Below are 23,864 nucleotides of genomic sequence, written 5' to 3'. Positions count from 1 at the left end.
ACAACTCTGCCTTCAAACTAGGACAATTTCACTGTCTTTAAAGAAATACATCTCTCCGGCTACTGGTAAAGCTTTAACAACCTAGCTTCTCAGGATTTAATAAAAAGAGCTTGTGGAAAACAGTTCTTACCCCGTATGAAGCATCCTTTAAAACAGAACAAAACAAAACCAAACCCAAGTGTCCTGGAGTGAGTAACTCCAGATTTCCTTTGACAATGCACACGCACATTCTTCCAGCCCCACTGTCAGAGCCAGCGTCTGGCAGAGCACAGAAATGCTGCTGGAAGCACACACAGCATCAAATCTAACCCACTAGGCAATAGCGTTTTGACTGAGAAATAGATTTGCACACGCTTTCATGTCTTACTCCGCTACAAGTATTCTCTGACTATGATAAGGAGGCCATAAAGATCTATGGTGCTGCTCCGTTCACATGTTCACAGCATGTGATTGAGCATAACTATGAATGCGCTTGGAAGACAAAAAGATCTTGTTTTAAGATTAAAACTGATTAGCTCCCCTGACTGTATCAGAGCAGAATAATCATAATTTTGATGGTGCCCATCAAATGGAAAAAAACATGAACCTAAAAAATCTAAAGAAAAAGAAATCAAAAATATATTTTAAATCTTTTCATAAGGGAAATGATAAATCGCTATTTGAACTAGAACTTGACATGTCGAAAATCCCATATCATCTACTTTGATGGTGTGTTCTATGATATATAATTTGCAATTCACATCATATCACACATACAATTAAACAATTTGTAATACTCCAGCTTCAGACAAGATTAACAAAAGCAGCAGCTCTAAAGGAAGAGATGTTGTATAGAACATACTGTTTGCTTGTGTTTGGGGAACAAAATATTGGGAAAGAGGGACACTATTCTCAAAGAATGAAGCCTATAATGCAAGGGATGAGGACTAGTGATAAAAATATTGGGGAATGTTCATGATACAGGCATTTCAGTGGTATTAATGCAAGGAAAGAAGACATAAAACATTGTGTTTGTTGTATTGCTACAATGATTGTGGAACCGCAGACTTCTAGAATAAAGAGTTAGTTTTGATATCCTTAAAAAAGAGCCTGGGGTTTCAGCTTTTAATTTCAGATCTGATTTCCACAGTCCAAAGACCCATAACCACGCTGACCAAATTTCCAGGTCTTTTCTGAGCACCAGGAAGCATCCTGGGACTAAACCTAAACTGGAGAATGGTGCGTGGTTGCTGGGTATTCAGGCAATCCATCCTAAATGCTGGGTCAGACAGGTCTCCTGAAGTCCCTGGGGGAAGTACAACTAATTCTGGGCATCCTGTCAACACAAAGGTGGAATACAGAAGGAAAGGGCAAAGAGAGATGGAACCCAAACTAATAATCATAGCATCATTGTGGTTGGAAGAGATTCTTAAGATCATTGAGTCCAACCATAACTTAAGTCTAGCACTAAAACATGTCCCTAAGAACCTGGTCTCTGCATCTTTTAAACACCTCCAGGGATGGTGAATCTACCACTGTCCTGGACAGCCTGTTCCAGTGCCTGACAACCCTTTCCATGAAGAAATGTTTCCTAATATCCAATCTGAACCTTCCCTGGCGCAACTTGAGGCCATTTCCTCTTGTCCTATCAATGACCCAGAAAAACCCAGAAAAAAAGTCACGCTATGAAGAAAAGGGAATGCACACAAAATCTATGGGCTGGTAAAGCAAAAGTTTCTGCTTCCATATGGATACAGATGTCTGTAGGGTAATATGTAAGCCAAAAGGCTATCTGGCTGCAAACATCACTGCTGAATTGTAGACTGCCAGGCTGAAAAACTGGTGCAGAACTCTGAAAAACTCTTCTACATGACAATGCCAAATATTAAAGCTACTAATACAAATTTTTAATATTAAAAAGCATGATTATAATATAACTCCCTGAAATCGCTCATCCCATATCAGCTTGTTCTTCTGTAAGTCTCTATTAGCCGGTAGTATAATTGTTGGTTTATTTGTTGGTTCACATCTCCATCTTCCAAAAAGCAAACCAAACCGTGTCCGTTGCCAGAAGGTACTGAAGCACGTAGAAAAGTGAACAAATAACGGGAGAGCGTAAAAGAACTGCCTAGGTCACTGTGTGATGACACGAATGACATCTTCCCACGCATGCCAGAAGCGATCCGCTGCCATTTGAGCAGCGGGACTGAGAACACAATTTTCATCTCATTGTTTCCACTTCAGTTCCTATTCCATATAAACAAATGCAAAAATATTTGCAATAGTATATGCTGTGAGATTGCATAGTTTTATTTATAGATCATAGATCATGTTGCGTTTTTAATTGCACCCCTGACGTATCTGTTATTGTTTTATTAATTTGATATTTAAGCATTATGGAATGATCTTGGCAACAGTTAAACCATCTAAGTCTCTACATATTCCTTTATATAAATATCTTATATGCATGTCTAAGTGTATATTTATATATCCATATATACACACACATCAAAAAAACAAACATCCAAGAGCTTCAGACAACTTAGGTAATTTATTAATTTGACACAGAGTATTTACTTGGACAGTCGGATTTCATAGTTTACTGGATGGATGTGGTATCAGATGTTCCAAAATAAATTCAATTTACACCTGTCTATGTACTTCAAAATGTCATTAAACTGCAGAAAATAAGTAACAGGGAAAGGCACATCTGATTTTTTATCCCTCAAAGCCATGTTGCTTTATTTTTTGTAGAATGAAAGCAGACTTGTCCATGTGAGCACTCTGTATGATCTTAAAATGTACACAGTCTGCTCACCTTTATTTTTTTAAGTCTGTTTTATATTGAAATAATGCGCCACGTTATGCAACTGCCTCAAACTATCTTAAGGTACTGCATTCCCATGGGGAAGCAGGCTGAAAGCCCAATGCAAACGCGCTGTATTTCTACTAAAATCATTATCCTCATTCTAGTCATGTCCACCTCTTGGTGCTCTCAAATACAACATTTTGCAAATAGAATACCATAATCCTATTCCCCAAAGCAGGTAGACTAATTGAGGTCCCATCCTCTCTCCTGTCATGGCCTTTCTAGCTTACCTCCAGCTTTAGCCAGTTGCTGGGACACCTCCTGTCTCCTCTTTCCCTCAGTTCTCCATGTCCTTCCTTCTGCTCAGCCACTCTCACAGAATCATAGAATATCCTGAGTTGGAAGGGATCCACAAGGATAATGGAGTCCAACTCCTGTCCCTGCACAGGACAACCCCACAGTTCACACCGTGTGTCTGAGTGTGTTGTCCAGTCTCTTCTCGAACACTGTCAGGCCTGGGGCCGTGACACCTCCCTGGGGAGCCTGTTCCAGTGTCCAGCACCCTCTGGGTGAAGAACCTTTTCCTCATGTCCAACCTAATCCTCCCCTGGCACATCTTCCTGCCACTCCCTCGGGTTCTGTCGTTGGTCACTGAAGAGAAGAGCTCAGTGCCTGCTCCTCCTCCTCCCTTTGTGAGGAAGCTGCAGCCACCATGAGGTCTGCCCTCAGTCTCCTCCAGGCTGAACAAACCAAGTTGACTTCAGCTGCTCCTCGTATGGCTTCCCCTCCAAACCCTTCACCAACTTTGTAGCCCTCTTCTGGACACTCTCCAGTAGCTTTATATCTCATGTTTGCTCAGCTGGATCACGGTCTTCTGTGGTCTGACCTGCTCACTTTCCTCCATCTCTCCTCTACCTCCTCACCAGTTCAGTGAACCGTCCCTTCCTCCAGCCACCTCCTTTCTCTCCCTGCCCGCTTCTGGTTTCCCCATGGCAAGGGCCCACCACAGAAGTTGGCCAGGGCGTGTGTGCACGTAACGGAGAATTGATGAGATCAACTCAGCTTCTCGGAGATGAGGAAGGTTCAAACATGCTCAGTTAGGAAAGAACCTCCAGATATTTTTAGCTGTTAAGCTAAAAAGGGAATGCACACAATATCTATGGGCTGGTAAAGCAAAAGCCTCTGCTTCTGTATGGATACAGGCTGCCCAGGGGGGTTGTGGAGTCTCCTCTGCAGACATTCAAACCCACCTGGACACCTTCCTGTGTAACCTCATCTGGGTGTTCCTGCTCCGGCGGGGGGATTGGACTGGATGAGCTTTTGAGGTCCCTTCCAATCCCTGACATTCTGTGATTCTGTGAGATGTGCAAACCACAAAGCCTTTTTGAGGGCTCAAAACTTGCTTTCATGGCTTTTCATTTGAAAGGCAGGGTACTTGTCCATGAAACAAAGATCTGAGCTTCTGCTCCAGAGTGCTGTGACACCAGAGCTTTCAAAAGAAAAACCCTTGAAAACTGAAAAACTGAAAATGTGAGCAAAGCAGCACATTTCCCTGGCCCTTTCCTGGAAGCACCTCATGGCTTCAGTCACCATTTTCCAAAAGAATTTCATTTAAAAGAGAAAGCTTGTAAGGATTAAAGAACACACTTGTGTGGACAAAATCCAGACCAAATAATTAAAGTAAGGTGTTATTAATGCTAGCTAATAAAAAAGGGATTATATAAGGGGATCTTTGGGAGAACTTTAACAACAGACAATGCAGCCAGACATGGCAAAATTAAGGGGATATGACAAAAAGAACTTATAATGAATGAACAAATTTTGCTGTAGTTACAGCCTTCAAGGCATACATCCTCAGCAAAAACACAAGTTCAGCAGCATCAGCGTGAGCTTCCCAGCTGTGGCTCAGCTCCCCACTGAATGTCCCCTCGGGACATTCTTCCCGGCTGGAACTGCTGTAGCTGTCAGTTGACACTTCCCTGGGATACAGGGTTGAACCTCTGAACCAACACTGGACGTGAAAGGCTTTTGATTAGCAATGCTCAGTTTTCTCCATAAATGTATGTTCTGCAGCAAGAATTCCCAAACTTATTTTGTTCAAGTGATACCCTTGGCACAGACGACTGTGGTGACAGAAGCTTCGGGATACATGTGCACATATAAGACACAGGAGAAGGCATTTCCATAGCTGCTTTGAAGTAGCATACAGAGCACCAGTGGCATTATAACACAGCTTGGGTTGCAGGGACAGGTGGAAAATGGGCAGTTGTTGCCAATGATTCTTTGTCAGTGGCCAACACCAGAATGCTTTGAGAGGCTACAAAGATAATCTATCTAGCATTGGCAGAGCTGCTGTCTTGGAAAATTTTCCTCTCCTTTTCCAGATGGATCTGCATTTGCTGAAACTACAAGCACATCTTCAGATTTTCCATCACAGAAAAGAAGGATCTATATATAACTCATCACACAGCACTATCTTTGTATCTTCAAATTCAGTGCTAGTTAACCACAAAAATGTACTCAAAAGCTATGTTCAGTTGTGATTTGTTCTGACATAAGTTTTAAAATACAGCATAGAGAAGAAATTTGGTTCCCTACCTTTCTTGTAAGTGGCACTTCAATGGGGACAGGGACAACTTCCGCAAGCAGGCAGCCGTAAAACGCTACCATGAAAGCAGCAGGATCATTGTTAGGAAAAACGAGTGTTACCTGAAACAAAGAGACGTATGTCAAAAATGTTTCAAATAATGATAATTGGAGTTTGTATGATTCCTTTTGGAGAGAGGTGATTACCAGAACATTTCTATGATAACTATTCAAATACCTAATGAAAGATGAATGAAGAACCAGAAGGAATTTATTCTGACAGATATTCCTTTTGTGAACGTTTTCACTTACGATGGAGTTAAATATTTTCAGGCTGCTTTGTTTCCCACGTTGACAATACCCTTCATCCGGTTCTAAATTTACTGATTGCTTTACAGACGTTGAATAACAACGTAGATGGAATTAGTAGAATTTTACATTCGAATTTAATAATCTGCTTGAAGTTACTGAAAACGAAGTGGATCTGTGACCAGTTCAGACCACCCAAACTTACCATGTCGTTACGTCAATCATTATGTTTTGTCTCCCTATGTTTTCCCTCATATCATAATTTCCTTTTAGGTTTGGACTATTGTCCAAATGTATAAGATTCTGTGCTCTTAGAGAACACAAATAGCTGATATATAGAGAAGCAAACACCACATCCAGAGCTGGCTGTATATCATGCCAGCCTAGGCCTGGGTTTGCTAAACTTCACAGCTTTGGGCCTAGGGAACTATTTAAAGAAGATATTGTAGCCATATCCCTGCACTCTCCCTTGCTGTCCCAATGTGCTGAACTGTGCAGCCCATTTCTGTGGGCACTGCAGACAGTGGCTCAGATGTTCCAGGGACAAAGGGGACGTGAGTGTCCAGGGTCTCGCTGAGGATGCAGCACCTCAGAGTCCAGGACTCCCCTCGCAGGGCAGGGAGGACCACGGCTCCCACGTACTGCTGAGCAACCCCGGTGGTCACATCCCCTCTACATGTTGTTTGGTCTGGTCAGATGCACATTCTCAGCTCATACCCTAAACAGCCGTAAAGCAGCTGGGAACTGTCTTGCACAGTCAAACGAAGTGGCACGCAAAAGGCATGGTAAGTGACTTGGATACTTCCTTTGGGCTTGCACATAGGATCAGCACCTTACAATCTGCTGAAACTACTTAATAATGCTTGAGTTCTGACTGCTTTGACATGCACAGGAGCTCTGTGTTTCAATCTCTTGAAGTAAAATCATCATGTTTTCAATACACACTCCAAGGTTTAGTTACTGGAGATTAAAAGTGTTTCCAGGGTTTTCATACGGTTTCAGAGATAGTCACCTCCCACAGACTGACTTGATTTCTTCAGACTTGAAGAAATCTAACCAACCTTGTCCAAGTGGGTCCAAAATATCTCCGTTTTTAAGCTGAAGCCTGTAACTTCAGAATCGTCTAGAGAAACTTCAGAGAAAACGCATTGCTACTTTATCTGTATGCTTGAATGTGGAAAACAACTAACTGCTCGAGACGGCTGTGCAGAGCTTACTCTATTTATTCTGCATGCACATACTATAAACAGCCTTGGGGGAACCGCAGAGGAAGGGATTTTGCTAGGTGCACCGAGGGGATGGTACAGTTTGCTGAGCCCAGCAAACATCTGAAACATGTTAAAATATCCCAAAAGATACTTCGAGGATTGTTGGGTTTTGTGTTGGTGTCTGTTTACACAAATGCAGAGAAGCTTTGGCTGGGAATCTCTGCAAAGGAGCTGACATAGGTGAAAAAATCTCACGGAAGTCCACTGGGAATGAGGCATTAACTTCCCCTCCAAAAACCATTAATCACTACAGACCTGCACCAAATAAATAAACAATGTGTGTAAAAGCAAAAGGGATAAGGCTGAAGGAAAACAAAGCATACAGTGTGTATTGCCAGATGAGAAACTGGTTATCTAGTAGATATTTCAGAGGGCAAGCTTAATTTCCAGGCAGCTGTTCGGGGTGACACAAGGTTAAATTGCTGAAGTTACTATAGAAGGCAAATGCAGTTCGTCACGTACTATAATAACACCAGAAACAGGGCATCAAATGCAGGCACATTTGCCTATTTTTTGTCTCAGACAAAGAACCTAAGGAGTGATGTAAAGGTTGTCATGAAAAATAGAGATTGTATTGATAGAAGATGCTTTTAAAGGGAAGAAGGCCTTTCTGAATCTTATATAATATTAACATAAGGAAACGATTACACTCTCATTTATAAAAGACCAGAAATATATGTCTGTATTCCATTTAGCATTTAAAAACTACCTTTAACTGTTGTCACATGAAATACATTACTTAGAATAAAAAAAAAAATCTTCAAAGAGGTCAGAAAGCTTTTACGTTATTACAACAGGGGGATAACAGCCAGAATAACAGCCCAGAACATCAGAAATACAGTAACATCTCATCTTCAACATGAAGTTGCTTCAAATGATTATGTTTCTGTTACACAAGGACGCCAGGTAAGACGATTTTACAACACAAAGCACATGCTTCCAGCACTCAGCTATAAACATTTGTTTCACTGTAATCTAGGCGGACTTATTCTAGAAGAGCTGCAATTTGTTGCCTGTGTGTCCTGCACTCGCTACACTGCCAGCTTTCAGCCTGAATTATCCACAAATCCTTCCTTAATGTTCGGAGATGCCAGTGGCTGCTGCAGTAAATGCGTATGAAGACGGGCAGTTAGCACACAATAGATGGGGAGAGATGCCACTGCCCATATGTGAACTTTATTCCTTTTGGAGCTTTCTGGGTGGATTGTTTTGATGTGTGCACTTGAATAACTTGTTTCTTCTGCTGTTGCTTAGAGACACAATTCTATATCAAGACATTCTTCAGATCCTACTCCTGGCTGAAAGCCATTGTAGGAAGCAATATAGACTAAGGATCTAGATCCTTTAGTTAAATTCTTTATGATTTATTTCAGAAAGAAGCACAGGAAAGACTATCAGGTTTCATTTTTTAATTTTATTTTCTTCTTTTTTTCTTTTGGGAAGCATTATTGCATGCTCTCATTTTTGAAGCCCTAAGAAATGTGTAATGCAAACAGACACGTTTCTCACGTGTTGCACAAGGGAACCAAGCGAAGCAACAGTTTGAAAATTGCTTTTAGATCCCGGGGCGGGGAGGAAGACTTAATTGCAATCTCACAACTCTAAACACCAAGGCAGGACTAAAATTGGCATTTCTGACAGATTTGTTCTGGAACTGCCATTCCATGGCTTAAAGCCAACCTGGAATGTGACCTGCGGAAATTTCTATACACGCTCTGGCAGAGTAAAGGGGTAGCAGGCTGGGTCAGACTCCACAGAGGAAGCGGTTGGTTTGTAAGTACATCAGCAGCAAAACAATAGGATGTTCTTGTCTTCCCTTAACAACTGCAGGTGTTCCCTCTGTAACCCTTGCTCTCCATGGACTTCAGCCACTCACAAAGGTTCAGCTGCGTCAGTCAGGAACCAGGAACACAAGTATTCTCCATGTTACCAGTCAGTGTAATTTATTTATTTAACTGGCTGCCAAAATATGCTTACTTTGCTCATCTCTGTCGTCCACAATACTTCTCTTGTGTTTACCATCTCAACAACTACAAAGTCATCAGGAAGTAAGTTTTCTTACCCATCTGACACTTCCAGGCTCCATAAGCAAGCTTTTGCTAAACAGACTGCTGTTCTATGTCCAAAAATTGCTTTTCATGGGAATGATTGTTGGTTGATGTTGCCACAACTTCCAAGTTACCATTGAGCAGTACCAGCTCAGGTTATTTACTATGTGATTGAAAATATCTGTCTGAATGATCAGTCTTTTCTGAGTAAAAGGCAGATTTCACCCCCATAACATTTCACTTCATTAATTTCCCTCTGACAACTCATTCTCTCTTTGTCAATGTGGGACCTGAACTATTAATAATTAAAAATCATTGAGATACTCACTCTGTCTCCAGGTCGTACCATTGGTTCTTGTTTTGTGCCTAATTTATGTAGGATATTGTAAGCAACCTTCATACTTCTGGTCCAAAGTTTTCCTATTAATGCAAAATTTGTGAAATTAATTTTAAAATTCTTACGTGTTTCAAGATTATCAAAGGGAAAGAACACCTAAGCAGTGAAAAAAATAGTAAGAGCATTATTACTTTTCCAGCTAAATATGACAACACTACCAGAACTAGCAGAAATATTTACTCATCAGAAGCTTTTTTTGAACTTCTTATTTTCAAGACAGCAGCATTTTTAAGAAGCAAACAAGAAGTAAGGCTAGCTTTCTTCATGGCAGAAGTAGTTTTCTGACTTTGCGGCTGGAACATCATCCAGTCCAGCCAGATCTGTGTAAGAGCGTCAGCTGTGGAAGCTGGACAAGCCGCGCCTCGGCCCAGGTTGACCCCTGAGGGATCACTCAGGTTTCTGTTGGCTCTTCCCCCACCCCAAGCCAACCAGGGAAAAAACAAAAGAGTCCCAAGGAGCTGAGACACGAAACCAAAACCAACACACAGAAAACACCCCACAGCCAAAGAGGCACACTGAAGCAGCAGGGACCCTCTGATTTTTTGCACGTCTGTATGCTTTTAATTCTGGACCTTCTTCCATTAAACTTGGCTTTTTCTTCACACCCCTCCCATACTCTCCCTTCCCTCAGTTTCATTTCACTCGCCCCAGGTTCTCTTCCTTTTAACCCCCTCTATTCTCCCTCACCCCATCTCTCCATCTCTGCCCTTAGCTAATCCTTACCCAGACCTTACTCCAACATGCCTTAAAGAAGAAAGTCTCTCATCAAGACCTCGCTGGACACATTACAAGTCTTTCCTTAATCCTTCGAGTGATCGGCATCCTCCAAGCAGGCAAGCCCTTTCAGATCGCCTGTTTAGAGACCTTGTTACTTCCATTTGAACAAGACCGAGTGTAACAGTCCCAGCTCTTGGCTGGCCCCTAGGTACTGTCTTTAAGCAGTATTCAGTCTGACAGTAACAAATCTTTAATTCATGCCCACCAATAATGTAAACGATAATAGGTTCTGACAATGGATTACCTGTGGGGCTCAGCAGTTCAGGCTCCCAAACAGACAGTATTGCTATTTATAACTAAGCCAAGCAGTTGCTATAGTAAGTTCCTCCACATCCTGGTTATAAAATGCAATACTATTAAATTCTTTTTAAGTGCAAACCTGATGTAAATATAACGTACAATGAGAAGGCCAGATTTCTTTTTTTCCTCTTAAGGAAAATCGGAAGGGTCACTGCTGCTTGTTACCGACAAAGTACTAAATGCAATTATTCTTACAAAAACCAGTAATATATCAACAAACTGTGTTTTGCAGGTTTCTTTAAAATTACTCCAATACTTGCATGCTGAGCCGTTTCGATGCTCAGAAATAAATATGACTCAATTCTCTTCCACTAGAAACTCAGTATGGATAGAGCATTACAGCAGAAGTATCCACATTTAATGGAAAGTCTTTAAAAGTATCCCTGATACTATAGTCAACACTTAAACTTGACAAGCGAGTAGCATAGAAACAAAGCTTTTTCTTAAAGGTTTCCAAGATTAAAGTTTCAATGGCAACAAACTCAAAAGAGCAATTAGCAATGATACAGAAAATTGGAGAATGGAAATCAAAAGCCTAGCAGAAGTTCTGAATTGCAAGAAAGAACCATCTTTACACAGAACACTTTCAAGCCTGAAATGAACATTTAAGGGGCTGCTGTGAAAAGTTCTCTCTGAGCTATAGAGATTAAATCTATTGTGAGTCTTAAATTTGCATTTGTGATGTATTCACACTAATTTTTCATCTATCAAATGTGCCATCTTACAATATTTTCTTCAAAATCTAAGGGCTATTCATATTAAAGTATTTAGATGTCTTCTTTCAGAAGTACCTGGGTGTGCAGTACAACCTTCTCCACATAACTGAACTGAGTAAATGCAGGAACTGTTTTCTCAAAGACTAAGAAAATTGAAAGGAGTACTTTCTAGTAAATGTTTAAATAACTGAGTTTTTAAATACATTTTCCCATGATGCTCTTTTATTGCCAGGGCAGGGTGTGCGGGCAGAGCCCACAGGGATCCGCGCAGGCAAAAAAGTGCACCCAGATCTGGAACCAGGGTGTGTTCAATGGGAAGTGCATCGTTTTTCTTCCAGGATATACAGCTCCATTGCACAAAATAAATAGGAAAAAGGGATTCAAAGGGAGCGGTAAACTAGAAGCTGAGGCCAGGAATATGTGAATCATCAGGGCCAGACCTGTGGCTGCTGGATGGGGCACGAGTTTCTGACCAGAGTTGGGCTGAACCATGTGTTTATTTTGCCACCTTGACTGTTTGGCCATGACAACGTCACTGAGCAACACCAGGGACTCCAGGACCGCAGGATAAAAGCCCTCAGTAACCGAGGATGTTATAAAGAAGGAAATCTTTGAAGTATTTCCTTCCTCGGTTCTGCCTAGGTTGCAATTTAGTGTAATTCTTCCTTTGCAAACTTGAGAGATTAGATGTCGCTGGGAAAAAGCTGATTGCAAAAACCTCTCCCACAAATCCCGATGCTGTGACCTTGCCGTGACCTCCATGGGGTGCCACATCTGCGCGGGGGGAGAGGGCGGCCAGATGTGCTCCATCCGAGCTTCGCTCTCAGGCAGGGCTCAGCGCTGCTGGGCTGGTCCTTGGGTGGATAAACCATCTTTGTTACATGGGCTACAGCCAAAATCCAGCTCTTCGGGGCCGTGGAGGATGGGCCCGTTGTCCTCAGCCAGAGTGCAGTGAAGCACCAGTCCTCAGATAAACACATTGCCATTGATCTTCTGATAAGTTGGCTTGAAGACAGGAGGAGGCTCAAGCAGCAGTTTCACTGCACAGTGAGTGGCCTGGCCTGTGTTCCAGCTCGGTGCCAGAGCCCCTTTCTCCAGCCGCACTGCCCAGCAGAGCTGCCTGGCCAGGCTGCAGCACACGCTGCCAGGAGCAGAAGCCTCCAGCATGGCGGCATCTTCCCCACTGCTTCCCCAGATGAAGACCAGACCCGTGAGCCCTTCTCTTCTTCACCCGCCCATCCTTCCTTCCCAACAACACTCTCACCTGCCTCACCAGGAACAGGATTTGTCCCTGCCAGGCTCCGGTCTGCTCACCAGCCATACATGAGCAGCTATTTTCTTGCATTTAAAACCAAAGAATTCATAAGTCATCTACAGAGGTTCAGCAGTGTTTCAGGCATGAGGGTGCCCTCCAGACGGGGCCTGGGCTCTGCAGACCCTGTGTTGTGTCTGTCACTCACACACACAGTGGGTAAGGCTGGATGGTTAAGTATCTGAATTACCCCTCAATTTTCAGGTCAGGGAACTATTTCCCAAACAAAGCAGACTGGTAAGTGTCCAGAGAAGCATTTCCCAAATTGAATTTGGAAAATGAAAACCCAACAACATCCAGTTAACACACACCTTGCTACTACTGCGAATTATGACCCTGTTCCTACCTCCCGTCAAGCTGCTGATTGTGGCGCTGCTTTCCAAGATCACGTGGAACTCCGTAAGATGGGAAGAAATTAAGCTTTTCTCCACATCTGTCATTGCCTAACTTATAATTGCTTATGCGTTTACTGAAATGAATCTTCTTCTAAAGATGATCGTATCTTCCTTAGCCACTTCTGTCACTTGACCTGAGAGCTGCTGCCAGACTTGTGCACCCCAGGAATGGGTATGTGAGGGAAGCCAAGTCACCTTTAATGCTCTCCTCACACCTGCACACTAACTGGAGTGACCCCACTGCCCAGCAAGTACCAGCAAATACCACGATGCCTCTGACACCGACCCACAGCCAGCAGACACCGTGTACACAGATATCCTTGGTACCACAGGCTGGAAAAAAGCATCTTGCTTTGTGGCAGTTGTGACAAACACCGTTAACACCCATGTGGGGTCCGTACCTTTTCTTTTGGTGCTGGAATTTCTGTTTACTTGAATAGTAGCAAATCCACACCAGCAACCACATATTTTACATTTCACTTGTATTCAGTCTTGTTCTTTTTTTTAAAGTCTATTGAGAGAGCGGTATCTTTACCAACTAAAATTTAGCAAGCTGGAGTGAGTTAACAGGCAGTTCCATCTCGTTAAGCAACACATTATGAGGGTAAAGGAAACCACCAGGTCTTAAAAACCACACAAAAGCAAATCAGTTATCAAAAATTAGATGCTTTCCACATGACACTGAAGTAAATCCCGTTCCTCTTCCTTTGCACATCTGTAAAAGGACTATATGTTTGTGTTGAATGTAAAGACGGTTGTAAGAGAAAAGCTGTATCAGGGAGAAAACTCAGAAGGAAAACAAACCACAATTGATTTCCTTATCATCTTCAGGACACTTTTCAGAACCACACAGCACTAACTCAAAAAAGCCAAACCAGCAGTAGCTTACCAATCTCCATGCACAGCAGTTGCCAGACTGCCAAAGTTTAACTGCAAATAATTTTGTCAAATATTCATTTTCTCAATATCACAGAATGACTTCTTTTTATTAAATAGAAACAAGAATATTTATTAAATCTGGTGTAAATGGTAAACTTCCTAGCGCTACACAGGTAAAGGGGCACTTCGGCTTTGCAAAATAATAGGTGCAGTTCTGCTGCTCTATTAACCCTTTCTTCATAAACTCTTCAGATTCATCCTGAGCATCCAATTAAATTTTTGTCTTTTGGGAGAAAAAAATCTAAGGAAAAAGAACAAAAATGTTCTGTTGCAGAGAATAAAAGACTCTAGACATATTCTGAATAGAGGTGATCTTGCTATTACAGTGCTTGACACTCCAGTCTTAACCATAGACTGTAACACAGATTTGAGTTTTTAAAGTAATTTTCTGTCTTTTTATTAGACAAATAAAGGTTTAAAGTATTAAACAACTGTAAGACTGATATCTGTCTCAGGGCCTGAGCCATGACTATCCATAGCTCTGCAAGCATGGAGGTATTTCAGAGATACGGACAGCGGTTATACAGCTATTTGGTTAGAAGAGTCTCGGTTCCCTCTCTCTCTTCCTGGACAGTGTGAAGTCCCTGGCCCAGGAGATTCCCACAGCAAGAGGACGCAGGGGTCGGGTCGCACGCCAGGGGTTGGCTGTTTTGGGGCTGTTGCAAAGTTTCAGCCATCTCAGGGTAGCTCCAGTACAAGCTACATCGCCTCTGCCAAGGCAGCCTGACTATGGCCTCAAAATGCTTACAGTTATGCAGAGTGGTTTTTTTAATGGGCAATTCAGTTGAAAAACAAGCCATTTTTCAGGCATTTCCTTCTCCACAGAATTCAAATGGATAAAGAAAAAAACCACTTCTCTACCCAGAGAGCCTTTTCTGCTCTTTTTTGCTACCCTTGCTGTCTCCAACAGGCCTCTGATGGGGAAAACAATACATCGGAGCTACTGAAAATGGTATTAAAAAAAATCTGATTACAGAAAGTGTTACATAAAGGAAATGAGATTCTTTGAATCAGTAGTTAACTGGTACTCGTTTTGTTGTTTTTAATAATGGTTACAAGAAGAAAGCCCAAAACTTGCTCATTCCCAAATTACTTTCAGCTTTTTACTTTTTCCCCAGCCTTTCTGATTCTTCCCGCAATAATCACTTCAAGTAAGAAACATAACTGTGATAGCGTAAGTACTGTATAGGATTTATTTGTCCTTTATTCATGTTTCTCCTCTAAGAAATCACTGCCAGCTTCATTATTCATACCAACAATACCAAAACCAGATGCCTGACTACTCTGATTAACTTCATCTGAGCTAGAAATTGTCTTTCTTTTCCTCAAAGCACATATTAAGTTTCTAGTCAGAGTTCAGACTTAGATAAAACCCGATAAAGACATCTTTCCTTCCCATATCTCAGACATTTCATTTCGTGCATATTCAGAGATTTGATTTATAAAGGGATAGTGAATAACTTAACTAAGATGTTCTCCACTTAATCAAGTTCCCAGAGGAACAAAATATTTGAGAAATAAGTAACATTCATAGTGTTTCATTCACTAGTAAGAGTTTAAGAATTTTGAATACATTAAATAGAGATTACAACTGAGGCACTAAGAAGGACTTCAAGAACTGCTTCAAAAACTTGGTTGAAAAAAAGATCAGGTCTTCAAGTGCAGTTATTCATTTCTTCTATCTACAGTAATCTGAGAAACATGAAGGAAAACAGTCCTTACACGCTATGAAGACAAAAAGCTCGAAAAACATGCTGAAAAAGACATAGGACATACAAGGCATTACAAATCAGATGAATTCCTGCAGAGGAACGGCAAGGCAGAGATGATTTTAAGCAAGAGCTGAAAGAATAACTTCTTTAAACTGGGTCCCCTTATGGCACAACAGTGCATCATGATTTACAGCACTGGCCACTTAAATCACACTAACTGTGTCATATCCCCATCAGCCGCCATTAGGTAGGGAATTCATCGCCGTAAATCACACAACGTGGTTTTACCACACCAACCTGCTGCTGTCTGCCACAGCACATCACAGCGTGGCCATCGCTCTGACCGCTCTCAGGTGTCTCTGGTCAGGACAGCAGAAGAGCTGCGGGAAGGCTTTGGAACAGGAGAATTTTGCAGACTCTCGGAAAGCTCCTTCTCAGCACACAAGGCCACCAAGGGGAAGGATGAAAGCATCCCTGATAGATGCAACAGGCCAGCACCACATTTTTCAGGGCCAGAAAGAACCTGTTGCAAGAATCAAGACTAAGGTGACAGATGGGATGAGGTTCTGCTACGTAGATGTAGCAAAAGGTCTGCATTTCAAAAAATTTGCTCCCTAAATAATCTGCAACACCTTGACAGAGAGCAGCTGTACAAAACTAAAGAAATGTTCGAGTCATGTAGAGCAGGCAGATGTGCCAGGGGAGATTGAGGTTGGACATGAGGGAAAGGTTCTTCACCCAGAGGGTGCTGGACCCTGGAACAGGCTCCCCAGGGAGGTGTCACGGCCCCAAGCCTGACAGTGTTCAAGAAGAGACTGGACAACACCCCCAGACACACGGTGTGAACTGTGGGGTTGTCCTGTGCAGGAACAGGAGTTGGACTCAATGATCCTTGTGGATCCCTTCCAACTCAGGATATTCTATGATTCTGTGATAATCCAAGTTACAGCCCAAGTGATGGGCAGGATGGCAATACAGAATCAAAGAATCCCTCAAGATCATTGAGTCCAACCATTAACCTAACACTGGTACTAAACCATGTCCCTGAGAACCTCATCTATACATCTTTTAAATAAAGTCTACAATGATTCCCAAAGGAAGGGATAAATATGCTTGGTGTGAAGGGAATAAGTACTCCTGCTCAGACAAGCTATGGTCTAGCTGAGAGCTACAGAGAAACTCCTTGAATGCAGTTCGGAAACAAGTCTGCAATAAGCAGGCAAATGTGCAATTCATCCATGCAGTGACAAGAAACAGGAGAAGATGCTGTGTATAAAAAAGTAGGGATCAAAAGACATCACAAAGATGATTAAGGGAGTGGAGCACCTCCCTTATAAAGAAAGGCTGAGGGAGCTGGGGCTCTTTAGTTTGGAGGAGACTGAGGGGTGACCTTATTAATGTTTATAAATATATAAAGGGTGAGTGCCACGAGGATGGAGTCAGGCTCTTCTCAGTGGCAAACAATGACAGGACAAGGGGCAATGGGATCAAGCTGGAACACAAGAGGTTCCACTTAAATTTGAGAAAGAACTTCTTCTCAGTGAGGGTAACAGAGCACTGGAACAGGCTGCCCAGGGAGGTTGTGGAGTCTCCTTCCCTGGAGACATTCAAAGCCCGCCTGGACACATTCCTGTGCGACCTCACCTAGGCGTTCCTGCTCCAGCACGGGGATTGGACTAGATGATCTTTTGAGGTCCCTTCCAATCCCAAACATACTGTGATACTGTGATATAGAAGCCTCCTCTTAACCAGAAAGTTGGAGAATGAGTGAGGAGGATTTCCATGAAGACACAAGAGAGTGTGACAAGAGACAGAAACAGTAAATAGAGGTAAAACATACGAGAAGAGGTGCATAGTGATCATGTTGGTATGACGCCAAAGACTGAACTGCTAGAAACTTGGAACTATTCTTAAAACCTCTGAATATTTGTCAAAATAGTGAACATATGAAAAATCCTGGTAATGGCATTTCCTTAAATTGGGGAACCTGAAAATAAACTGTGAGGTACAAACTCAGAGGCTACTGAAAGTCCTCAATCATGATATTTTAAAGTTTGAGTCATCTGATCATGGCAGGCACACAAGGAAATGAAGTGTCACATTAATGCCATGTGATAGGACTGTGGGTTAAGATCGTCTTTCAGCAGTTTATTACCACCAGGGCCAGTGGAACTACTCACAGGGATAAAAAGCCATGAATAAGTGTGTCTTTGCTGAGTTCAAGGCTTAATGTCTAATGATATTCAGCTTTAATAATGCCATGTCCACAATTGCTAGAAAATATTACAGACACGAAAGGTGGAATAGCTACAGCAAAATCAATCATAAAGTCACCATTAAAATGGCAGGTGGTTGTAATGTCAATGATATTTTAAAAGCAGTCGCCATTTAAGAAAACTGCTGCGGCACAGTGAATGGACATTTCCCATGAAGAAGAATGTCAGCTTGAAATCTAGCTAGCAGAGAAGAATTCACTAAATCTCTTATGAAATGTTTTGGCTTGTAATTTCTTTTATCTATAAAAAGAAGGAAAAAAAAAAAGAATCGATTTTTTCTGACCTCGGGAAACTACTGAAAGGCAACAGCAAAACCCATATCCTAGAGTGCTGCCAAATAAAAGTAATGAAAACATGAATTGTAGCCCCATTTTTCTCAGGATTTGGACAATGTAGAAGAAGGGTTTGGAAAGACTTAGCTTAGGACAGAGAAGCAAGCTGGTGGCTCTGTGGGTGAGCTCCTCAGGCTGATTTGCTCAGCCTGCGGCCCCTCAGGAGAAGCAGGACATATGCTCAGACTCTCTGGACAGAATCCCATGTTCAGAAAAATGGTCTGATTCTCACTAATATCTCAATTTCCTCTCCTGTCCAATTTATTTAGGGCATTCAGCGGATCACATGAATTGCTATTCTGCAAACATGTAATTGCGAACTTTAAAATTCTTCTCCAGTCCCAAGTAAATGTCCTTAAGAAAGAAAAACATGGATCAGTGGTGAATCATACGCTTGCTCCCTAATTTAAGGAACTTCTAAACTCTAAGGCACCTGAAGGGAAAATGTTTCATGCATGACCTTCAGTTACAAAGGTTCTGTTATGCTTTAAAAGCCTTTAACTATATTTGCAATGTCGAACTTGCAGCAGACATCTTTTCGGCCAGGGACCATCACTCAGTCTGACTCCTGAGAGGAAAGGAACGTTCAGCACTGAACAGAAGACAGACCTCTACAGCACAGCATGTAAAAATATTCTCTGCACAGAACTCCTGGGCCCTGATATGGTAGATACATATATATATATCTATATATATATATAGATATCTCTCTCTCTCTCTCTATATATATATATAAAAATAATAAAATCATTTTTTATATCCATATCCATAGCATACAGAAATGCTTTCAAAATTTAACAGTTATTCATAATAATTCCTTTGAACATCTCCCAAATGTCCTCTGAACATCTCAGAATTAAAAGCTGTATGGGAGTGATTTGTCAGAAATATCCTTATGTTTATTTTTGATTTGGCTTTTCTTGGTTGCAATAAATTTTCAGACAGTACACATTGAACTATATCAATATACCAAAGACCAGACTGAAATATATCCTGGCAAACCTGTTTCAAAGGGGTCCATTTGCTAGCTGTAGAACTACCTATCAGGAGAAATAATTCAAATTACAATTCCTACAATGTCAGTAGAACACAGGAAAAAAATCCTATTTTAACTTCTTCGGCAAGCTGGTGAATTTTGTGTACCAGGTCCTGCTTTTGCAGAACAAAGCCTGAGCAATATGCAAGGGCAATGGATTTAGATGTTAATCTTCGGGAAAATCTGCTCTAGGATGCATTTCTATTTAAAAGGTGGTTTTAATTTAATCCATGATTCCATGGGTCTATCTACTCAGCTCTTTTCCTCTTTGTGAAATAAATCACACTGTAACATCTCCGCCATCCTTACTCGGACACCAACAGCTTCAGAATTGTCTTGCCATACTCAGAAATGGAACAGATGCATCACCAGAGGGCTTTTTTCACTGTATATGTATGCATTTACTATACACATAGACACTACACAATATAGAAAAGCACAAGGAGTTTGAAGAGTGCTTACCGTAAGTGAGAATATACAGTGGTTTCCCATTGGTATCCATAGTGGTTAGGCAAGGAGCTTTTGGTGAGATGGTTCCCCATCGCTGCAAAGCTGCTTCCAGGGAAGGCGGCCAATTTGTAACCACACCTAATTGCTCCCCACGCATAGCCAACATCTGAGCTCCTTCTGGCTTTGGTTGGTTTGGATCTGGCTGTTGAACTTATGATTATGAAAAGATATACAGTTACCATGTAAATTCTATACCCTGTGTACACCTGTGTAACCAAGAGAACAACTTACTTTTGCAAAACATCCTGAAAACAAGAACATGTTAGAAGGTATCAAGAAGCAAGAGAGAAATGTAACACAGTAATTAACTTTTAGCTTCAAGAAGAGATGAAGCAACCGAAATATCTCAAGAATGAACATACTTAGCCTTACACTTGCTCTACAAGCAGGGAAAGAAACTGCTGAGACAGCATGCATATATCTCTCTTCGAAATAATCAACCTTTCTTTATTCCTAAAGAGAGATGGAGAATACTTTTTCCTGGTAAAAATGCAGTAATGAGGTGAACTGCGGAACTGCTGAAGAAATTAATAAGTCACCAGTAACAGACTGATTTAAGTTCTGTTACAGTGCTTTCTGACAAACTACAATGAAGACTATTTAAATCAGCACATCCTGGCAAATCTTAATTCTCAAAGCACTGGCCTCCTTTAAAAGAAAAATATCATTTATTGACTTTATCTTTGATTTCATCTTACATTTAGCTCATTTTTTCAATGCTTCTTTGTTATACAAAGGATGTGTAGAACATTTAACACGTTCCCTCACTGACAGTTTTTCTCTTATCAGTGTTCAAAAGCAATGGGTGTCACCCAGAGCTGAATGTCCTCGAAGCAAAGCTTCCCTCCACACTCTTCTGTGGTTTCTTTGCAAGCAGAACCAGGAGCTGAGCAAACAACACGGACTTTTGACTCTACACAAGCTCTCCACAGGCAGATTCCACTGAATACCAGTGCTTTTTGGCACTTGTCAGTACAAGGATGGCTTAGCTTTCTAGAAAGTCAATGCGTGAGACAAACATTTTACAGTTTTAATAAGAGATCCCCAAACCTTTTGAAAAACAGTCATTTTACCTTCTAACAATTCCTCAAAGTCATCTACAAAGAACTCTCGTAATGGTGGTCGTTTGGGTCGTTTTAGTGTATTGACCAGCTGCTGAATCTTTGCTGACACTCTGCTGCTCACTGGCACTCCTGCAGGACAGGGATCAATGGAGACATCAGTCGATGGCTATGCTGAACGTTACGCAGGGTAAGAAAAAGGCGAGGACTGCAAGGCCACCACAACTACAGTTTCATGCCATGCCGTGACCCAAGTATCCAACATTAACATCATTTCAGCGAAAAGGAACACAGATGTCTGGTTTAAATAAAAAACCAATACAATGTCAGAGCGAGCTTGCAAAATTAGTGGGGAAACAGCACAGAGACAGAGGGAAAGAAACACAGTGAAAAAACCCTCCCTACAGCAAATGTCAGTAACCTTAGAGAACCCTTCCAGGTGGCAATGGCAATGGTCAGTGAGAAGACAGGCACTGGCTGTCCCCACGGCCACTGGTCACACCAACACGGTCTGACTAGAGCACAGCTCAGCAAGGAGTGTGAGTCAGAGGCTCTGCCCCATCATTTATTCACCCCGTAGTGGACCTGTCCAATACCCATCCTAAACGTGGTTCGCATCTTTATTACTTCAGCATGACCCTGTTATCCCCTGAATGTCCTGACTGTCAACCCCACCAGCCAGTGATCCCCAAAGGGAGCACGCTTGCCCATACAGTGCTTTCAAACAAAAAATACAATTCTGAGCAGGAGCACGGGGCAAGCGGCACTTTTCAAGTATAATCCCATGAACCACCTCCCCTTTCCTTCTCCCTAGTCGAGTGCAAAGCCTCTGCAGCATTCATGTCGTCTGTTCCTGAACAGCTTTCTGTCACTGCATTGCAGAAATTTCAATTTCCTACCCTTCCATAAGGTTGGCTCCAAAACTTTCACCAAGTGTTTTTTGGGGCTGAAGCTGCTTAGTTTAGATGCGACACACTTGGGCAACAATTCCATACCCTGCTGAAATACTGTTTAATAAGTTTAAGAGGAGCAGTAAACAGGAAAGGGTTTACAAATAACTGCTTTTCAAAAAAACCCTCAGAAAATAAAACTTCAAACATGTCACTTTTCAAGACATAGCCATCCTGGCATGTCACATTCTTTGTCATTTAAGACCAGACCAGCTGTAACAAGGCAGCACGATAAAAGCAGATCTAAAGAGATTCACTACTTTCTTCTGCCAAGCAATTTCTACAGGGAGGCAGCTCTGCTGATTAAGAAGTTTTTCTCTACGTCAGCTTCATTTCTATCAGGTTATTTTAAGACCGTAAAGATGCTGCAACTTTGTATATGTTTATAAGTGAAAGGTGCCCAGAAGAAACAAAGAGCAGATGCACACAGTAACCACTAAAAGGTTCCGACACTCAAAACTGGTTTTGCTTTGTGACGTACCATCCCCAGTCTCCATAAGTTCAGCGTTTCCATACTTGGGTGCCACCCGTGCCGTTGATCCTTGTGGTCTTTCTACTTGTATTGAGTGCTCTGAGGTGTAAGTGGTAACATCTGGAGGGGCAGAATGATTTTCTGTGAAAAATAAGTTAAAAGGTTTAACCGTGTACCTCTAGTGGTGAAGGGCAGAAAAGCAAAGGGGGAAGGAAAAGATACCACTTGATTTTTATCTTCCCAACATCTGATCATGCGTTAAAAGTTAATGAACAAAATGAATGTATACAACTAGCATGTACAGCATGATTTTAATAAAGTTTCTCCTGATTAAAACAGGAGCTCCATATTTGCAATCATATAAGCAATAGGCTAAAAAAATTATACAATTAGTTTGCAGGTTCTCCACTGACATTTAATTTTATACTAAGGTAAAGCTCGTGGACAGCTTCAAAAAGAAAAGACCCAGACAAATACACTTTGGATAGATTATTGCATCATTTTTTTCTAAATGAAAAGAATACAGCATGTTGTCAATCACTTGCAAGTGTCAATGCATATCCCTTTTAGAACCTCTGTATTTTGAATACGCCCATTTTAGTTAAGAAAGGAATTGGTTCATATATTAGGAAAAAAACCTCAGTCAGAGCAGGGTTGGAATCCGGGGAAAAGAAAGAAAATGTAAAGAAACATGGACTTTGCATTCTGAATGGACACTTGCTTGTCTACTATTTTTAGACAGAGCTATTTCAACTCCTCTGCATAACAAAGACTTGCTTTCCAGAAGGCAAACACAATTTGGTCTGACTCACGCCAGCACCGCTGAACAATTCCACAGAGTGAATCTTTCTCTGCCATAGCCTCATCACTCAGCATGCTGCCACAGTTTGTTTTCCCATCTTTTCATGCCTGAGTCTGTATTACCTATGCATTTATACTATTTTTATGGGTTGTTTATATTTTTTCCAGGTTTTTATCAGCATTAGAGTAGATGGAGATAAATACCATGATACAACTTCTCTCTCGATTGACAGAAATGATCCCCAGCAGCCTCTGAGATACAAAAGAAGGCAGGTCTTCGTTCTGCTGCTGCTGGAGAGGAATGAACTCCATTTTACAACAGGGTAAGAGTCTTTAAAAATGCAAAAATTCTGGAAAAACTTGATCTCGTTCCAATACTATTTTCAATATGTCCTTTTTATTAAATCTGTCCTATAAGCATTATGGTGCCATAACTTCACTACAATACCAACTTCTACAGTAAATTTACCTCAAATGTAATTATAAAGCATTTTCATGTGTCTTGAACTACAGATCACTGTAATTCTGTGCATTCAATCCCAAATCCATGCACCACCAACACAGATAACTAATTCTTAAGGCTACACATACAGTTATGGGATTCTATATTAGATGTTTATTTCGCATACTTCTCACATGAAGGTAGCATTTGACAGCCAATAATCATGCAAAATTAGGACACGACATTAATGTCTGTGCTTGTTATTTAAAGTTATATTCATGAACATCATAAGGAGTCAACCTTATCAAGCAAACACGGCATCTGGTTCAGGAAAACAGAAGATGGTTTTTATCAAGCAGCTCAAAACCATCTCGCATCCCACACACATCCAGTTGAGCCTTTTCACTCTGATCACATCCATTCCTACAATTTTTCTG

The 23,864-nt window shown here is 41.5% G+C and overlaps 1 protein-coding gene across 9 annotated transcripts in view; it reads right to left on the bottom strand.

The window, feature by feature from the left end:
* DIP2C (disco interacting protein 2 homolog C) overlaps positions 1–23,864 on the bottom strand; it is a 322,355-nt gene that overhangs the window by 88,007 nt on the left and 210,484 nt on the right. For 5 of the 9 annotated variants that reach the window (XM_065830042.2, XM_065830041.2, XM_065830045.2 and 2 more), the window contains 6 exons: positions 23,190–23,276; positions 22,194–22,325; positions 20,775–20,894; positions 19,654–19,851; positions 9,328–9,419; positions 5,387–5,497 (listed from right to left, as the gene is read on the bottom strand). In XM_065830042.2, coding sequence (XP_065686114.1) covers positions 5,387–5,497; positions 9,328–9,419; positions 19,654–19,851; positions 20,775–20,894; positions 22,194–22,325; positions 23,190–23,276 — 740 coding nt within the window. The remainder of the gene's footprint in view (positions 1–5,386; positions 5,498–9,327; positions 9,420–19,653; positions 19,852–20,774; positions 20,895–22,193; positions 22,326–23,189; positions 23,277–23,864) is intronic. The other 4 variants (XM_065830044.2, XM_065830048.2, XM_065830047.2 and 1 more) reach the window with 2 other exon arrangements.

Source organism: Patagioenas fasciata, chromosome 2 (genome assembly GCF_037038585.1).
Source record: "Patagioenas fasciata isolate bPatFas1 chromosome 2, bPatFas1.hap1, whole genome shotgun sequence".
NCBI lineage: Eukaryota > Metazoa > Chordata > Aves > Columbiformes > Columbidae > Patagioenas > Patagioenas fasciata.
The sequence above is the reverse complement of the archived record's forward strand: the minus strand, read 5'-3'. Positions and strand labels throughout refer to the sequence as shown.